A 20,122-nucleotide genomic window follows, 5' to 3' on the forward strand; every position below is an offset into this window, starting at 1 on the left:
GAAATATATAAAATGTCCTTGTCCACAAGTGTGGTGCCAAAGGATTGGAGGGTAGCTTATGTTGTTCCATTGCAAAGGCTCCAAAAGTAACCCTGGAGATTATAGGCTGGTGAGCCTGACTTCAGTTGTTGGTAAATTATTGAAATATTCCAAGAGAAGGGATATACCAGTATTTGGATAGCCAAGGACTGATTAGAGATAGTCAATATGGCTTTGTGCTTGTTAGGTTGGTTTAATCATTCTGCTAGAAGTTTTTGAGTAAAGTGAGGTAGTAAACAGGATTTAACGAGAGAAGCCAGGGAGTGATGGTGTATGATTGCTTCTTCGACTGAAGGGCTGTCACTTAGGGATCGGTGCTGGGAGCATTGTTGTTTGTCATCTATATCAATGATTTGTCATCTATATCAACGATCTGGATGATAACGTGGTAAATTGGATCAGCAAGTTTGCAGATGACAAAAAAATTTGAGGTATTGTGGTCAGCAAGGAGGTTTTTAAAGCTTTCAGAGGGATCTTGAGCAGCTGGAAAAAATAGACTGAAAAATAGCAGATGGAATTTAATACAGAAAATTATGAGGTCTGGCATTGTGGAAGGACAAACCAAGAAAGGACATACACAGTAAATGGTGGAACAGAGGGATCTGGGAATACAGATATATCGTTCCCTGAAAGTAGCATAATCATGGGTAGATAGGGTTGTAAAGAGAGCTATTGGCATATTGGCCTTCATAAGTCAAAGTGTTGAGTGTAGGCGTTGGAATGTTATGGTAACATTTTATAAGATATTAATGAGGCCAAATTTGGAGTATTGTGTGCAGTTTTGGTCATCTAACTACAGGGAAGTTATCAATCAATAAGATTGAAAAAGAGTGCAGAAAAGATTTACTGGACTTTAGGAACTGTATTACAGAGAAAGGTTAATCAGGTTAGGACTCTTTTCCCTGGAGCATAGAAGAACGAGGGGAGATTTGATATAGGTAATTAAATTGATGAGGGGGATAGACAGAGTAAATGTAGGGTAGGCTTTTTCACTTTGGGTAGGTGAGATACAAAGCAGTGGACATGCATTAAAGGTGAAAGGGGAAAAGTTTAGGGTGAAATTTCTTCACACAGATAGTGGGTGTGTGGAACAAGTTGCCATCTGAAGTGGTGCATTTGGGCTCAATTTTTGCATTTAAGAAGAATTATGACAGGTACATGGAGGGCTATGGACTGGGTGCAGGTCAGTGAGTCTAGGCAGAAAAATATTTCAACATGGACTAGAAGGGCCAAAGGGGCTTGTTTCTGTGCTGTAATGTTCTATGCTTCTATCCTCATGAGGCATACTCCTCAATCCAGGGAACATCCTTGTAAATCTCTTCTGCACCACCTTCATAGCATCCACCTTCTTACAGTGAGGCGACCAGAACCGAACATCATATTCCAAGTAGGGTGCAACCACGGTCTTATGTAGCTGCAACATGACTTCATAGGTTTTGAACTCGATCCTATGATTAATTAAGGCCAACACATCTGTAGTGTTGATTGTGGATGGTCATGTGGCTTCTCTGTCTGGACCTGGTGGGGGTGTGAATTGTTGTGGGTAATGTATCCTCTCTATCTGGAATCTGGTGGGAATGTGGATAGAAGAGGGTCATGTGACCCTAGACGGAAGTTACCTGACCTGCCAATCAAGTGTTAGATCTGCTAACCTGTGATGCTGAAGTGTGATTGGTCCTCCAGGTGGTTAAATCTGTCCACCACAGGTGAGGCTGATGTACAATTGGTGCGTGAACGGGTCTTGTATTGAAAAAGCTGAGTACGTACAGTCTTTGTCTCTCTCTCTTTGTTTGCTGCTGCTGCATGGAGACCATTACTGAACTTCAGGCTGCAGGGCACAGGCAGCTCCAGAGGGCCAAATACAATGGGCCTGTCTTAGATCCCGAGCCATGGATGATGCTGGAGACCAGGTTCATTTGATATACTTATTAGTAGTAATTCATTTACTGTTTGTTAGTGTGCTGTGCTGCTAAAGATAGAGAGAGTTGATGGTACTGTATATTTAACCCTTGCATTCCCAATCGGGGGTTGAGAATGTTTAGTAGTGATTTATTCCAGCATGATGTGTAGTTATTCATATATTATTGCAGTGTATATGATCAGTAGTTGTGACAATTGCTCAATTCCAGGCTGCAAGCCACGGGTAGCTCCGGAGGGCTGACTGCAATGGGCCCATCCCGGATCCCGAGCAGCAGCAACCTTGGTGATCACGTTCATGTATATGTACCCATTAGTTATGCGGTATACTTTGCCTGTGGATGTTGGGTGCTGAAGAAGTTAAACCCTTGTTTCTGGGTATACTATGCCTGTGGGTGCTGAAGAAGTTAACCACCTGCCCCCCCCCCCCCCCCCACCAATTCCTCAATATTCTGTGCCTGTTTACTGTGTATGTTAGTCTGTCACTGTGCCTGTTTTCTGAATTTCCGTGTGTAAATAAAGACCACTGTTTATTCATAACAAATGCCCAGCCTTGATGCTCCTTGAACCCATTGAACCTATTCTTGAACACAACAGCATCCTATGCCTTCTTAATAGCACTATCAACCTATGCAGCAACTTTGAGTGTCCAATGCGTATAGATTTCAATGTTCTATGTGTACTCAAATTGCTCAAAGTCCTCCCATTAACATTGAATTCTGCCTTCATATTTGACATAGTGAAATAATCTACCTCACACTTTTCTGGGTTAAACTCTATCTGCCTCTTCTTAGCCCAGCTCTGTGTCCTATCAATTTCCCATTATAGTCTGGAAACCCTCCAAACTATCCACAGCACCAGCAACTTACTAACTTACTAATCCACCCCTCCACTTCCTCATCCAGGTCAGTCCCACAATGGATCTCTGCAGAACACCATCGTTTACCAGCCTCCGTGCTGAATACAAACCATCAACAACCCCCCCCTCTGCCTTCTGGGCAAGCCTGTATCTACAAAGCAAGGTCTCCTTGGATTCATCCCTCCTTGCTTTTTGAATGAGCCTTATCAAATGCCCAACTGAATCTATATACATATAATATCCACCTCTCTACCTTCATCAATGTTCTTTGTTTTATCCACAAAAAATTCATTCAGGGGAATGAGACCTTCCCCTGCCAAAACCATGCTGACTCTCCCTAATCAGAGTATGGCTCTGTAAATGCTTGAAAATCCTTTCTCTCAGGATCTTTTCAAACTGTTGACGTCTTGGCGGTGGTTCAAAATATAAAAATCCAAAGCAGGCAGAAGGCCTGGTTGAGGTGTCCAGGAGGAGGAAGAAAGTTTGAAGCGGGAGAAGGGTCTGCTGTGGGGAGTGGAGAATGCTGATTGTGTCCCCTCTACATCGGAGAGACTGGACACAGTTTGGGTGTTCGATTGGTTGAGCACCTCGGCTTTGTCAGATGTAATAGTGTGGCTCTCCCAGTGGCAACTCATTTCAATTCCCTGCCTCATTCCCTTGCCAATATGTCTGTCCATGGTCTCATGCATTGTCAGACTGAGACCACTCGCAAATTGAAGGAACAACACTTCATCTTCCAACACCTGTTGTGTTTGGGAAGTAACAGGTTCAGTGGGTTCACAGAGAGATGAATCTGGACACAAGTGTTACAATCAAAGAACTTTATTGAACATACGGGAGACAAATGGGAAGACGTGAAACAATACTTAACAACTCTACTACTAAATAGATATTCACACCAGACCCAGGTTGGACTCATGCCAATGGCTGCCTATCTTCTAAATGGTTTGAGACAAAAACAATAGCAAGCAGGCACAAGGGACTCCATTATTAGTGGCTCTTACCCTACTACACTCTCCTGCACATGTACAGGCCCCTCCAGGAGGGCAATAGCTTCCCAGTCATCAGCCCCATGAGGTGCAAGACCACTTTTCTAAGGTCAGGGTGTGTGGTGGTGACTAAATAACCCACCAAGGCACCAGTCACCTTTGTGCTCCCTGGGATGTGGTGCTCGTGGGCATTCCCAGAGATACCCACGATCAATGCCCACTCCCTAATTACCCGTGTCCCCTTGCCAATGGTGTGCCACTGTGGCTGGCCATGTTGGCCTAGGATGGCAAGGAACCTGATCCGGACCGCAGTCAACAGCTGTTCTTATAGGGTGTTGCCATCCTCGATCCCTTCTTGCGGCTCACTTAAGGCTTTATGAATCGTCTTTTGGTCAGAGACCACCCAAGATGCCTACTTCCCAATCAGAGATGGAAATTGGGGGACCCTCATTCTACAGTCGACGCTGCAGCATGTTTGCCCGTCCTCTGGTGGTATTGGTCCCCTAGCTGAGTTATCTCCTTGGCGAAGTGGTTCCAGGACCATAATTTCACAGTGACCACATGGAAACCCATTTGAGATCCCCAGATCTTTGGCTACCTCCCCATTTTGGAGGGTTGGCAGTGTGCTCTCATTGCAAGTCTGGGACTGCTTGATCACTGGTCGCGCACACATTGGGGAGGATGTGTGTTATAGGACTTGGTTTTCTATGGCCATCACCATTCATACACACATACCCATCCCCCTACCACATGTTGATCCCTTTCCTCTGCTGGACAATAGCTTTGCCTGGGTCAAGCTGTCACCCAGACCAGTGAGCTGCTTGTACCTGCTGCATTTCAATCAGTTTGGAAGCTGCCTTCATGAGTTTCATTTCTAGGTTGGGTCGCTTGCACTTGGGCAGTTTGTACTGCTTCCTGTAGTGCACAGAAGTAATGCTGCAGGTTTCTATCTCCCTGTGTTTCTGTGGAACCTGTTGGCTTAATTTTCCTGCATTTTCGTTTGGTGTCTCAGGAGAGAGACCACAAGTCAAGGGGCCCCTCCATGACACCCCTCAGTATCTGGAAATCCCGATTTCTCAAGGAGCGACGCCACACAGTGTTTTCTCCGCAGGGTCCAGCCTGCTGACGCAATCGACCAGCACAATGACGCATGCACCCGACAGGGCACCCACATACTGTTAGGTAAAAACATCATGAGCTGGGAATGTAGAAGGAGTCACCCAGTGCTGGGCCGTAACAAGATGCAGTTGTGACCTTGTACTCTCAAGATAAGAGTGGGGATGACAAATTGATGTGCAGGAAACTAGCAGAGAAGGATAGCAACAGTTTATTCATTGGACAATGTCATGGTATGATAATTTACTAAGTACGTATCCTAAGGTATATAAAAAACACCACTTGCTGATAACGGCAGAATGCGCCTTCTCCAACTAACACTGTTAGTTGCAAGTGTTACAATCCGGCAATAAAGAACAAAGAACCTTGATTTCGACTCAGTCTGGTGTTTGACTCATTCATTCATGAACAAAGCAGACCTAACAATACACACTCTCGTTAGCATGTGGTTACTACGTGTGTCCAGCCAAAATTCTTTGAACCCTGGTCGCAGCACTAATTGTTGTGTTTGGAAAGTATAACTTTATTGAACACATGGGAAACAAACGGGAGGATGTCAATCAATAATTACAACTAAATAATTGTATAGACATTTACATCAGACCCAAGTGGGACTCTGATACCAGTGGCTTCCTATTTTCTCAACAGTATGAGTCAAAAACTGTAACTGTGTAAGCAGGCACAAGGGACTCCGACACTGGTGGCTGCTTACCCTGCCACACTTTCCTGCATGTGTACACACTTCACAGACAGGGACTTTCAAATGTACTCCCAATTCTCTGTACCAACAGAGGTGCAGCTCTCTGCAAGCATTGATCTGTTGCAGTACTATGGCTCAACAAAGTATAGTGCACACCTTATGCATGACTCCTTCAGCGATATCCACAGTAATGACCTGATGTGGAGTGATGTCGGGACTTGGATTAAGAGGCAGTGAGCACTAATGTGTGGCTGGAGTCCAACCTTGATTGGCAGGTGATGCAACTTCCAAATAGGTTTTCAGACAGGGAGGCCATGTGTTCCTCCGCAATCCACATATAACAGCACCTTCCAACTGGATGGCATTAACATTGACCTCTGGTTTCCATTAGCCCCACCTCCCTTCTAGCTCTGTCTCTCCCTCTTCCCTCTGTCTCCTTTCCCCAGCTCTGCTTTTACAGAGCCAAAAATAATCCCCGTCCCCCAATTAATTCTCACCTTTTCTCTCTTATAATATCCAATTGATACCTTTTATCTGTTGGTCTATACCCCTCCCCCTCCCATTCTTCCCTTTTCACCAGCCTTTAATATAAGCTCTTTGTCTACCTTGAGGAAGGGCTCCAGCCCAAAACATTGTTAATATATCTTTACCTCCTATGGATGGTGTGAGACCTGCTGTGTTCATCCAGCAATTATATTATGATTTTATCCACAAACCTGAATCCCTGCCCCTGTGTGAACTTCTCAGCCACACACTCATCTGCCATAACTTCCTACTCTTGACTTCACTAGCATATTGGCACAGATAGCAATCCAGAGATTATCACCCATGAGGTCCTGCTTTTTAGCTTACTTCCTAACTCCCTATATTCATCCTTCAGGACTTCATCACTTTTCTTATCTATTCCATTGTTACCAGTGTGTACCACAATATCTGGCTGCTTCCACTTCCTGTGAACTCAATCTGAAACATCTCTGATCCTAGCACTTGGGAGGCAACATACCAACCGAGAGTCTCAATCCCTTCTTGTCTATTTTCTTCACTAATGAATCTCTTATCACTATTGCTCTCCTCCTTTCCCTATTGAGCCACAGAGTCAGACTCTATGCCAGACATTACTGTGGTTTTTACCTCGTAGATCTTTCCTCCCAATAGTATCCAAAATGGTATACTTGTTATTGAGGGGAACCGTACACTGACTGCTCTTTCCAGTTCCCTCTGCTGATAGTCACTCAGCTACCTTCTTCCTGCTTCCTAAGTGTGACTACCTTCCTTGTCTATCACTCCCCTCTGCTTCCTGAATGATCTGGAGTTCATCCAGGTCCAGTTCCCTCATTCTGTCTGTGTGGAGCTGCAGCTGAATGCACTTCTCACAGGTGTTATCACTGGGGGACAATTGTGCTCTCCCAAATTTCCCACATGCTGCAAGAGGAGCATACTACTGGGCTGGCTGCCATTTTCACTTTTCAGACTATGTTAGACTTACCTGAACTCACCTATGGCTTTTTCCTTGAGGGCCACTGTCACTGCACAGCCTCCTCTGCTTCTGCTGGCCAAAGCTGCTTGGGCCAAAGTGTCAGTGTCCCACTCTTACACTGGCCAATCACACAATGGTCATTCCACTTAAGCACCCCTTCCCTATATTGGCTACAGTTAATTAGCAATAGCAAGCTAACAAGCACCTACCTTTGCTGGTTCTTTTTGATGGTTTCTCTCTCGCTTCAACTCTTGTGCTCGCCGCAGCTGCTTTTGGTCAGCATGATGTCGTGGTCAAAGGGCCCGCACCGTGTTATACTGTGTTGCATTCCATGTAAAGTTGGAGAAGAAAAGTGTTGTACAGGTTCTATGTGAAGATGAGGTAGGGGTGAAAATTTGAATTGGTGATTACATTTTTTTTGAGTTAAAATTAAATGGAAGAAAGGACATCAGTGCACTGGAAGAAGATAAATGGACAATGACTAAGAAACAAAGAAAGTTCCATATAAATTTAAATCCCATTAGAAAATGCATTATATCCTATTAAAAGATGCATTATAATACTGCAATGGCCCATACACTTTTCATTTGGAGGCTCTGAGTGGAGTTAAAACAGAATGTTCTATGTGAAGAACAGTGTGGGTGGTGAGAGAGTTGGTCCTTCTTTCAGGAACATGTAAATCAACTCTTAACTGTCCTGCTTGAAGATTGGGCATGTTGTGTACTTGGCCCACAGAATTGTTGCAAAAGCCTTTTTAAGAAGTAGATAAGAAAAGATTAGATGTGGAGTATAAGCTAAATTATATGTGTGCAAATAAAATGCAGGTTGTGATGTGAGTCACTAAAGAGGCTTATAGTTTTGCTCACTGGTATAAACTGCATTTTAATTATTAATGAGCATATCTAAGAATAACTTGCCATTAAATTTAATTGAAGATATCTATGTGAGATCCACCTCTAGAAGGCAGTTCACATCATAAAGGATCCCCATTACCCTGATCACGATCACTCCTTGCTACTACCTTCAGGCAAAAGACTGAATGCTGGCACCTTGAAAACCCATTCTTTTCAGGTATCAGGCTCTTGAACCTCCCCAAGCTACTCTAACCATAAACCACCCCGGGACAACCAAGAGATCTATCTGCAGCATTGAAACATCTCTTTTTTTCATACACTAACTGCAGATATGAATATTTGTCCGTTTATTAACTCTTTTTATCTCATGGCACATTATGATAATTTGATTTATAATATTGATTGGATCTTAGATACCTGTGAGGCTGCAGCAAAGCAAGAATTTCAGGGCACATTGTGTAGGTTCTTATGACAAACTTGTACATCGTATCTTATATTTCTGAAGTGAAAGCATTGATTTGGGTTTTTGAAGACTTTCCATCTCTTACAGCTCAGTTAGAAAAAGACTTTGAAGAGTTGGAGGAACACTTGCTGTATTTGGAAGATATCTGTGAACAATGTGATTTTGAGCATTATAAGCAATTGCAAACTCTTCAGCTGGAGAACCACAAAAAACAAAAGAGGTAAACATTTACAATTCTTTCTCTTCTAATTCACCACTGCTCGCACTTTATCCAGTTCACCAAGGTTTTAAAAAAAGAAGGCATTTATTTAAAGATTTCATGGAATAAGCATCCTGACCTTTCTTTTTTAAAAACACAAAATGCTGGAAATACGCTTCTCAGACAGTATTGTAGACGAGATCAACAAGTTGATATTTCAAGAAAGGTGATTGACATTTCCTGTTCCTTACAAATGCTGCTTATCTTGGAGTATTGCTAGCAGTTAATTTTATCAGATTTCAGTCGTCTGCAAATTTTCACTTATTGGCCAATTTTATTTGTTTCCCACACTCTTCTGTTGTTAGCACTATTGCATGCAGTGCTTTACAGATTCTGCTAGTATTATTTCAATGTATGTTCTTCAACGTTTTTTGACCTTGTCTCATTATCATTTTCTTCTTGCAGCAGAACAAAAGAAAGGTCCTTGATCTGTTAATTTGATGCTTTTAATTTGAAAACATCATTTTTAGGAATTGCCACAAATAGGCAGCAGGCTTATCACTTTTTAAAATAAAGCTATCCCTTTTATAATAACTATCACTCCCTTCATTGTTCAGTTGTGCCCTGGTCATGAGCTGGTTTATTTCATTTGTTCAAACAATCTTCTCTAATAATTGACCCATTGTTCAATGCTTTGGGTTCTGAAGTTTTTGAGTCTGTGACCTTGCCAGTGTCATATTATCAAATTTCAACTGAACTCGCACGTCCAGGGACACATGCTCAATCCTAACTCATATTGCAATGGTGTACTTTATTGTTGCTGCTGTTGTAGAGTTCATATATTCTACTTGTCACTGTGTGGGTTCTCAGCAGCTGCTCTAATTTGCTTCAAAGTAAAGATGTGATAGTAAATTATCGACTATTTAAAAAAGATCAAAAGGTGGTCAATGGATACATGAGGGAGAATAGGTTTCATGGGCATAGGAAAATAAGGAACTAGTGTATGGAAGTAATGAAATTGGGCTGCTGAAAGCCATCTTGGATCTCTTGGACCAAGTTGCTGCCTCTTATGTCATAATGAGTATAAATAGTATATTCTTTGAAGAAGACCGCAGAGCCCACCTCACTGACAAAAGACAAAGGAGGAAACACCCAACCCCAACCAACCTATTTTCCCTTGCAACCGCTGCAACCCTGTCTGCCTGTCCTGCATCAGACTTGTCAGCCATAAGCGAGCCTGCAGCTGATGTGGACATTACCCCTCCATTAATCTTCGTCCGCGAAGCCAAGCCAAAGAAAATATATTGAATGGGGCTAGATGGATGCAAGGCACTATTGAGGAAGATGTTTTTTTAAAATATTTTATTTATAATGTTTCCAAACTCAAAACAGATCCATTAATTCACAATACAATAATTCCATTCATCAAATAAATTTGCATTTCTTCTTTTGAGTCTGCTTTTATCCACCAAATTACAAGAGGAAATTACAAGAAGAAAAAAATAAAAACATATTAACCATAAAGAAACTTGACTTACATACAAAGACTAAATATGCTTACTTAATATAAGAAAAAAGATACTGCTGTCCAAGGACAAATAACAAATGAAAAGAGAAAAGAAAAAGAAAAATACATTAACCACAGGGTCTGCTGGATCTCGACATCCATCCTTTAGGTCTCTTATATTCATCTTGACTTGACCTGGTTGGAATGGGCACCCCCATCCTCCTGCCAAAGGAGGAAGGACAAAAAGTGGGGGGGGGGGGGGGTGGCAGTGAAGTACAGGGGACTGCACTATATTCTTGTGCCTATGTAGCGCAGGTAGGTTTGCCAGATTTTAAGAAAGGTTTCATATTTTTTCCTTAGATTATAAATAACCTTTTCCAAGGGAACACAGCTCTGTATTTCCATATTCTAATGTGCAATGCCCAAATGAGAGTTTATACACTTCCTGGCCACTGCCAGAGCGATTAATGCCAATTGGATTTGAAATTAGGATAGCTTCATTTTAAGTCTTATGTCCATAATATTTCCCAACAGGAATAACTCTGGGCCCTGTGGTAACACTTTTCCTATGATTTTCTCTCGGGCTGGCCTAGCTCTACCCAAAAGGGGCTCACCTTGGAGCATGACCAGGTTGAATGTACAAAAGTTTCTGTCTCTATGCTGCACCATAAACATAGGTCCAAAATTTCTGGTTTACTTTTATTCAATTTCTGCGGTGTAAGATACAGTTGGTGAGGAAAGTTATACTGTACCAGTCTATATCGTGAGTTAGTTATTGTGGTCAAACTATCACAATAGAGATCCATCCAGCACTGTTCTCTTATTGTAACACCTGGGTCCAACTCTCATCTCTGCCTTGATCTATGAAGCCCTGGTTTCAAGCCTTTCGCTTGGAACAGGGAATACATTGCTGAAATAAACTTTTTTGTGTTCCCTCTTTGGATCGGAGTCTCCTTGTCGCTGCACTTCAGTGGGGTCAATGGTTGGATCCAATTTGAAAGTAGCAAAAGAGTGTCCTATTTGATCATTCATATTTAATTCTTAGCTGCTCAAATGATATGAGCCGCCACTGTTCATAACAGTCCTCGATACAGTAGTTAATGGTACTAAATTATTCTGGGTCAGGGGAGTTTTTGGGGGCAACCCCACCTTCTGGCCAATCCATTGGTTAATTTTGTTCCACACATGTAGTATGGGTTTTGACAAGGCATTGTCCTTTTTGCCCGATAACTATTTGGCATCCCATTTATAAATAAATTATCCTGCAACTTTCACACCTACCATGTGCAGACCAATTTGTGCCCAGTTTGGTGTACCTCCTTCGTCAAAGAGTGAGGTGATCCACTCAACTGGGCTGCCCAATAATATTTTTTAAAATCTGGTAATTTCAATCCACCTAGACTATAGTCCCATGTTAATTTAAGCATGGAGACTCTTGCTACCTTTTTATTCCAAAGGAATCTACTTACTCGTGTGTTGAGGTTTTGAAAGAATCTCTGGGCATTGCCATGGGAAAAGTCTGGAAGAGGTATTGGAGCCTTGCCAACACATTCATTTTTACACAATTGACCCTGCCTATTAGTATGATAGGCAAGGTCATCCACCTATTTAAGTCTTCCTAAATATTTTTGAGCAAGGGGACATAATTAAGATTGTACAAATTTGATGAATTATTGTATACCTTGACCCCGAGGTACTTGATCCCTGTTTGTGGCCATCTCAATCAACTTTTCCAATTCACTGTAGTCCCCCTTTGTGAGTGGCGTAATTTCACTTTTATCCCAATTAATTCTGTACCCAGAGGTTTTCCCAGTGTAGAATGAAGCCTGGCCAACGAATTTACAGGGTCTGTCAGATATATCAGCACATCATCAGCAAACAGGTTGATTTTGTGTTCTTCCTTGCCATTCTGAAGCCCTTAATGTCTGGATCCCGGTGAATAGCTTCCGCCAATGGTTCAATAGCTAATATGAATAAAGCTGGAGATAACAGACTCCCTGTCTACCAGATCTAAATAGTGAGAAAGCTAAAGATACTTTCCCATTGGTCACAACCTTAGCCTCAGGCGGATGATATAACATCCTAATCCAATTTATAAAAGTTGATCCCAACCTGATTTTCTCAGCACTTTAAATAAAAGTCTTACTCTAATTTGTCAAATGCTTTCTCTGCATCCAGGGTCTTGGCTACATTTGGGTCGCCCCTTGACTGTGCCAAGTGAATAATGCCCAGTAGCCTGCTTATATTATCTGCAGCCTGTCACTTCTGCACAAAGCCTGCTTGTTCAGTATTTATTAATTTTGGCAAATGTTTTACCACTCTATTTGCCAAGGCTGATAGTCTGCATTCAGTAACAAGATGGGTCTGTAAGAAAATGGTTTCAGTGGGTCCCTGTCCCTGCCCTATAATGATTGCCATTGAAAAAGATTCTGAAAGAGTATGGGGTTGCCTCAACTGATCCACAACCTCCATCAAGAGGGGATCAAAAGATCCCTGTAGAATTCAGGGGGGAACACGTCCTCCCCCGGAGACTTGCCAGCTTGCAGTAGACCTAATGCTTCTTCTCTCTCTTTTATTGTAAAGGGGGCATTCAGCCCTTCTTGCTCTTTGGGCCCTAAATTTGGTAGTTCCGATTTTGACAGGATATCATCTTTATTTCCCAGACTCGTTCCCCCCCCCCCGACTCTGTTCTATATAATTGTTTATAAAACTGCGGAAACTATCATTAATTTTCTTCGGCTTTTATGAAATCCTGTCATTGTATCGCATTAATTCTTCTCAAGTCTTGTTCTGCCCTCAATTGAAAGGAGAGAGCTTTATGGGCCCTTTACCCCAGCTCATAATATTTTGCCTTGACCTTAAATGGTCTTCTACATTCTATAGGTTTGTAGTGTATTATATCTGAGCTTCTTATTTGATAACTCTCTATATTTTTCCTCCGATCTTTTTCTTTGAAAGTCTTTTTCTAGTCCAGTATCCCCTGTTCCAATTGTTCCACCTCTCTCAAATATTCTCTCTTAATTGTTGTAGTATATCCAATTGTTTGCCCTTTTAAATATGCTTTTAAAGTACCCCAAATGAGGAATTTATCTGCAACACAAACACAACATTTTACAATAACTCCTTTCCCTTTACTGCCTCTCCCACTAACCCGTCCTCTTCTCTCCCCCCTTCCCCCCTGTTCTCCAGCTCTGGCACCCAAGATATTGGCGCCATCTTCCTCTATCTTATGGATCAAGCCTGATGTATCCATCCTCTTTTCCTCTCCCACTCCCACCACATTAGAATCCTCGCAGATAATCCTATATCTCATTAACAAACATATGCATGGAGAACCAATAATACTTCCTGTTTAACTATTATCTTATAAACGTTAACCTGCCCATTGAACAAATATATATATTGATTATATGCTTCTTTCCAATAGCTCTATGTCTATAACATCCTCTTTTCTATTGTCCTTTAAATAATCACTTTTCAACTCATGGTAGTTTATTAGCATATTCCTGGGCTTCCCTAGAGTCCATAAAGAATTCCTTTTCCCCCCAGGCATCATTATTTTCAACATTGCTGGGTGGTGAAGAGCAAATTCATATACCTTCTGCTTGAGTGTTGTTTTTACTGGGTTAAACTCTTTCCTCCTTTTTAACTGCTCTGCACTAATGTCCATGTAAAAAAAAAAATACCATTTGCCCATTAATCTCTAATGGGTTTCCCCTTTCCTTTGCGCCAACTGCTGCTGCGTGCAAAATTCTTTCCCTATCCTGGATAGAGCATGGCTTCTGTCCATGGGCCAGGCATGGGGCAGAGGATTGATGCACCCTTTCTTTTTCTATATTATCTCCCACCTTGTCTCTACCCAGTGTCTTCAGGATCCAAACTTGAAGGAAGATAATCATATCCCTCCCTTCTATACCCTCCCTTAGCTCCACAAGTTTAACATTGCTCCTTCTACTATGATTTTCCACCGAGTCAATTTTTAGCTGCATCTTCTCCCTATCTTTGGCCCATGCCTCCATCTCTTTCTCCTTTGCCCTAACTTTATCAGAGCTATCCTTCACCTTATCTTCCCCATTGCCACACTGTTTGTTCACCTTCTCAGGGTCTCTTGAATTTTATTTAGCCCCTGAATCAAGAAGTTCAAATTTTTATCTAATTTTTCACAGAGATGTCTCTCCCCCTCCTCCACTGCTTCTAAAATGTCTCTTGGGGAAGGGCTTCCCCTTTTCTCTCTATCAAGTAATTCCTTCTGTTTTCTCCCAGCTTTATCTCTTACACTTTCCCCCTTCCTCTCTCTGTAGTCTCTCCCTGCATATCTTTGCAAATTGCACCTCCAACTCTTCTCTTTGCTGTCTCTATCACTCCTCCGTCTCCCGCAGCTACTCCTCCGTCTCTCTCTGCTACTTCTCCACCTTCCGCTGCTACTCCTCCACCTCCTATCATCATCGTAGGGCTGGTCTCCATGCTCGTCTGACTCGTTCGTCTGTCCTGTCTGTTCAGGCGCTCCCCCTACTCCAGGCCTCTAATTTTCCGCCTCTCAGCCACCATTCCCACCTCGAACCCAATCGTCGCATCCAAGGTCTTCCCTTGGGCTCTTTCTCCGACATCGATCACTTGTCGGTCCTGCTACTCATGAGGAGCTCCGGACCTCCAGCTCCTCCCACATTGGAGGCATCCTCTCCGGAGTCCCCAACTCTTCCCACAGCTCCACAGTTCCTCTTGCTGGTCGGTTCCCGACTCTCTCTGGTCGTTCCCATCCCCCTGACTTCGACTCACTGCCAGCTGCCTTTCCGTTCTATTCTTCATATTGTGGGGAAGGGGTCTCTTCCAACCTATTTTTCTTATCCAGTGCTGGCCTCAGGTTCCCTCTGCTATTTTGCCTGCCAAGAGGCGGGCTGGTCGACTCCAAGCATTGTTTTTTCCTCAGCTGCTCCATTTGATATTTGCTTGTTTTTCTTCTTCATTTTCCTTTCCTTGTGTCTTCTCCTTTGTTTTATTTTTGTTTTGGTTGTTTTGAGCAATTCTGTATGGTTTTAGTCTTCTCAGTCTGGGAGCTCTCTGGGTTCGCTGCTCATTCCTCAGCTCCCATCACACAACCTTGAGGAAGATGAATTTTTGAAGGGCGATGAATAAATTTAATTTATAAAATAGGATGATGTATGTAACTAGGAGTTTGGCAAATGCTGGGTCACAAGATGAAATGGGAACCATTGTGAAGGAGTTATTTTCATTGATGTGGGGAGACTTGGACATTGGATAATGATTAATGAAAAAGTTACTGGTGGCTTCAGAAGCAGGGTGCATTGTTCTGAAGAGTAGTTTGGTCAAATCTCTAGGGTAGTCTTGATAATACTAGCTTGTGTATTTGGAGTGGTGATATGCTGGAATAAGTCTGAAGATGGGGCACTATTTAGGATTTGGTGAAGTAAGGGGGAATGAGTGTAGAATTGACAGTCATTGTGATAAATAAAACATTAATGTCTTCAAAGTACATTGTCAGAGTTTACAGCCAATGTAGCTTGAGAACATAAAAAAATAGGAGCAGGAGTAGGCCATTCGGCCCTTAGAGCCTGCTCAGCCATTCAACATAATCATGGCTGATCTGATCATTGACTAAACTCAACCTATCTGCCTTTTCCCCATATCCCTTGGTTCCTTTTTTTATGTAAAAATATATCTAACTGAACCTTAAATATGTTTAATGAAGTAGCCTCAACTGCTTCCATGGGTAGAGAATTCCGCAGATTCACAAATCCCTGGGAAAAACAGTTTTTCCTCATCTTCGTCTTAAATCTACTCCCCTGAATCTTGAGGCTGTACTCCCTAGTTCTGGTCTCACCTTCCAGTGAAAATAATTTTTCTGCCTCTATCTTATCCATCCCTTTCATAATTTTATATGTTTCTCTAAGATCTCTTCTCATTCTTCTGAATTAGATTGAGTATAATCCCAGATGATTTAGTCTTTCCTCATAGGTCAACCCCCTCATCTCTGGGATCAAACTGGTGAACCTCCTCTGGACTGCCTCCAAGGCCAGTATTTCCTTCCTCAAGTATGGAGACCAGCTGGAGTCACATGATGGAGTAGTGACCGGTCAAGTTAAACCAGCCCTCTCCAGAGAAAAGGAAATAAGTCCAAAAAAAAACAGAGCCCAATAAACACAAAACACAGGAAAAAGAAGATAAAGTTACAAGGAAGAGCCAGGAGATGGCAACGAAAAAAGAGAAAGCAAGAATAACAGAGAAAAGAGAAGAAAGAAAATCCCCGGGGGAAAAAAAAGAAGACGGCCTTAGCTGCACATGGGTGCAGGGAGCCACCGTGAAGAGGATCGACTGACCCCCGAAGCTGGTGCGTGCCTGGAGGAGCGGAGACCTCTCGACCGGCGGACTACAAAAATGGCTCACGGAGCCAGACAAAGGTGCGCAGTGCGCAAACAAAAGAAAAAGCAGATACTAGTGGGAGGGGGCCCAGCTGAGGGACAGACAGCTGCGGGGCACCCAGCTGGGGAACGCCCAGCACCGGGTTGCTCAGCTGGGGTAGACCCAGAGTTGAGAAGAGCTGGAGAAAGGTGACCAAAGGAACGAGGGGTTGGAAGTGGGCGATCGGCGGCGGGGCGATCAACAACAGGACAACCTGCAGCAGGGGGCTCAAAAGTGGGTCGACCTGCGGCAGGAGGCCCAGCAGCAAGAGGCCCAGCAACTGGAGGCCTGATAAAGAAACAGAAGTGGCTTATCAGAAAGAGCTGAAGAGACACAGAGAAGAGAGGGAAAAGACAGACACAGAAAAAGAAAAGGAAGAAGACCAAGATCTACACATTAAAGAAGAAGGTAAAGCAATTGGACAGACTATAGATAAAGCCTTTTTTGAAGACCAAATGAGGTTATTAAAAGAATTGCTAACATTTGAATTTAGTGCAATTAAAGAAAAATGAAAAGAGCAGAAGACAAAATGCAAAGTTTAGAGTTGGCCATGACAGAAATAGGAAAAAGAGTAGAAAATGTGGAAGAAAGAGAAACTGCTGTAGAAATGGAAATAAATGAATTAAGAGGAAAATTGGAAGAAAGAGACAAAGAAATTAAGGAGGCACAAGATTTGTTAGCCCAGAAAATTGACATGTTGGAAAACTACAGTAGGTGAAACAACATAAAAATAGTGAGCCTAAAAGAGGGCGAAGAAGGGACAGACATGAAGGTATTTATAAAAAGATGGATCCCAAAGGTGTTGGGAGTGACAGATTTACAAGAAGAAATAGAAATAGAAAGGGCACACAGAGCACTAGTACCAAAGCCGCAACCACACCAAAAGCAGAGATCCATTTTAATAAAACTTCTAAGATATACAACAAGAGATAACATTCTGGAGTGAGCAAGGAATAGAGTAAGGGAAGACAAACAGCCATTGTAATATAAGGGACAAAAAATAATTTTTTACTGGACATAAGTTTTGAACTTTTAAAGAAGAGGAAGGAATTTAATACGGCAAAAGCGATTTTATGGAAGAAATGCTATAACTTTATGCTGCGACACCCAGCAGTACTTAAAGTATTTATCCCTGGGGAACAGAATAGGCTGTTCTCGGATCCAAAGGAAGCCCAAGGATTCACAGAACGTTTGCAGGACAGGAGAAGAGATGAGGAGGAGTAACAAGAAAGAAGACTGACAAGAAAATATACAAAAATATGTAATAATATAAAATAGAGACAATGTGTATATAGAGATTTAAAGGTGAAAAAGAAAAGGGAAAGGAAGGAAAGAAGGGGGAAAAAGAGCTCTGTTATATGTACAGAAAAATAGTGTTCTCTGGGGGGGGAGGACACCGTCACTGCAAAATCAGTTGGCGCGAATATCATCACAAACCAAATGGAAAGGGGAGTTGTAGTTGCCTGGCAAGGGATAAGGGGCAACCCAAAGAGGAGGGGTTCATTTGGGGTAAAAGTGTTATTGGTTGTGGGGATTGTGGGGGTATTTTATGTTTTAAGCGTGTTGTCATATATTGAGATTAAAAAGGAAAACTTAAAAAACAATAATGGAAGAAAGAAGATGGGGGTGCTGAGGAGGCAGAAAATAAGTGAAAACAAAGATATAAGATGGCCACGTTGAATTATATGAGCATAAACATTAACCAAATTAAAAGGAAAAGGCTACTAACATTACTGAAAAAGGAAAAAAATAGATATAGGATTTGTAGAAGAAACGCATCTAACCGAGGCGGAACATAACAAATTGAAGAGAGACTGAGTAGGACACGTAGCTGCAGCATCATATAATTCAGAAGCAAGAGGTGTAGTCATACTAGTTAACAAAATTGTACCAATCAAGATAAAGGAAGAAATAGCAGACCCAGCGGGAAGGTATGTAATAATAAAGTGCTCAATATATACACGCCTAATGATGAAGATGAAGAGTTTATGCGAGATTTTTTTTGAAGATTGCAGATACACAGGGAAACATAGGAGGGGATTTTAACCTTAATTTGGATCCAAATTTGGATAAAACTGGAAAGATAACTAACAAAAAGAATAAAGTAGCCAAATTTATGGTTAAATCAATGCAAGAAATAAAACTAATAGATATATGGAGGAGGCAATATCCAAAAGAGAAGGAATATTCATATTATTCGAGTAGGCACAAGACATACTCAAGGATTGATATGTTTTTGTTGTCAGCCCATATTCAAGGGAGAGTCCGTAAAACTGAGTATAAAGCTACACTACTTTCGGATCATTCACCCCTGTTATTAGCAATAGAACTGGAGGACATCCCACCAAGAACATATAGATGGAGGTCAAACCCCATGCTACTCAAAAGGCAGGAATTTAGAAAGTTTATTGAATGCCAAATTAAAAAATTCTTTGAGACAAACACAGAATCTGTAAAAGATAAATTTATACTATGTGATGCAATGAAAGCCTTTATCAGAGGACAGATAATAAGTTATGTAACTAAGATGAAAAAAAAATACAATTGGGAAATTGAACAGCTGGAAAGGGAGATAGCAATTACAGAAAAGGAATTAGTGAAAAGGGAGGATATAAAAAAAAAAGAGAGTTGGCAGACAAAAAAATACAAAATATTACAAACGTACAAGGTGGAGAAAAACAATGAAAACAAAGCAAAAATTGGGAGAAATAAAAAACATGAAATACTGGCCTGGCAACTTAAAATAGAGCAAGCTAAAAGAAGCATATTGGCGACAAGGAAAAAGGATAAACAAATTACATACAACCCAATAAGATCAATGAAAACTTTAAGGAATTTTATAAACAACTATACCAAACCGAGAATTAGGGTAAAAATGATAAAATAGACGAGTTTTTAGCTAAAATTGAATTGCCAAAATTGAAAGTAGAGGATCAAAGCAAACTGATAAAACTGTTTGAAATAGAGGAAGTACAGGACATATTAAGAAAGCTGCCGAACACTAAAACACCAGGGGAGGATGGAATTCCAATAGAATTTTATAAAACATTTAAAGAGTTATTAATTCCACCCCTCCTGGAAGTAATGAATCAGGTGGAAGAAACACCAAACTTACCAGAATCATGCAAGACAGCAATAATCACAGTAATACCAAAGACAGGGAAGGACCCATTAACACCAGCATCATACCGACCAATATCCTTACTAAATGCAGATTATAGGATAATAGCAAAATTATTAGCAAACAGATTGGCTGACTGTGTACCAAAAATAGTAAAACAAGACCAAACTGGATTTGTCAAGAAAAGATGAATAGCGGACAATGTTTGTAAATTTATTAATTTAATTCATGCAGCTCAAGGGAATAAAAGACCAATGGTGGCGGTTGCATTAGATGCAGAGAAAGCCTTTGACAGGGTAGAATGGAACTACTTATTTAAAGTGTTACAGAAATTTAATCTGCCAGAAAAATTTATTAATTGGATTAGGGCATTATATAATAGACCATTGGCAAAAGTAGTGGTAAGCAGACATGTATCGAGCCAGTTCGAACTAAGCAGATCAATTCGGCAGGAATGCCCATTG

The 20,122-nt window shown here is 41.6% G+C and overlaps 1 protein-coding gene across 2 annotated transcripts in view; it reads left to right on the plus strand.

Annotated features, from left to right (window-relative positions):
- dtnbp1a (dystrobrevin binding protein 1a) overlaps nucleotides 1-20,122 on the plus strand; it is a 289,385-nt gene that overhangs the window by 147,062 nt on the left and 122,201 nt on the right. For both annotated transcript variants that reach the window (XM_069913436.1, XM_069913437.1), the window contains exon 6: nucleotides 8,502-8,634. In XM_069913436.1, coding sequence (XP_069769537.1) covers nucleotides 8,502-8,634 — 133 coding nt within the window. The remainder of the gene's footprint in view (nucleotides 1-8,501; nucleotides 8,635-20,122) is intronic.

The sequence above is a fragment of the Narcine bancroftii genome, chromosome 1, assembly GCF_036971445.1.
Source record: "Narcine bancroftii isolate sNarBan1 chromosome 1, sNarBan1.hap1, whole genome shotgun sequence".
Classification (NCBI taxonomy): domain Eukaryota; kingdom Metazoa; phylum Chordata; class Chondrichthyes; order Torpediniformes; family Narcinidae; genus Narcine; species Narcine bancroftii.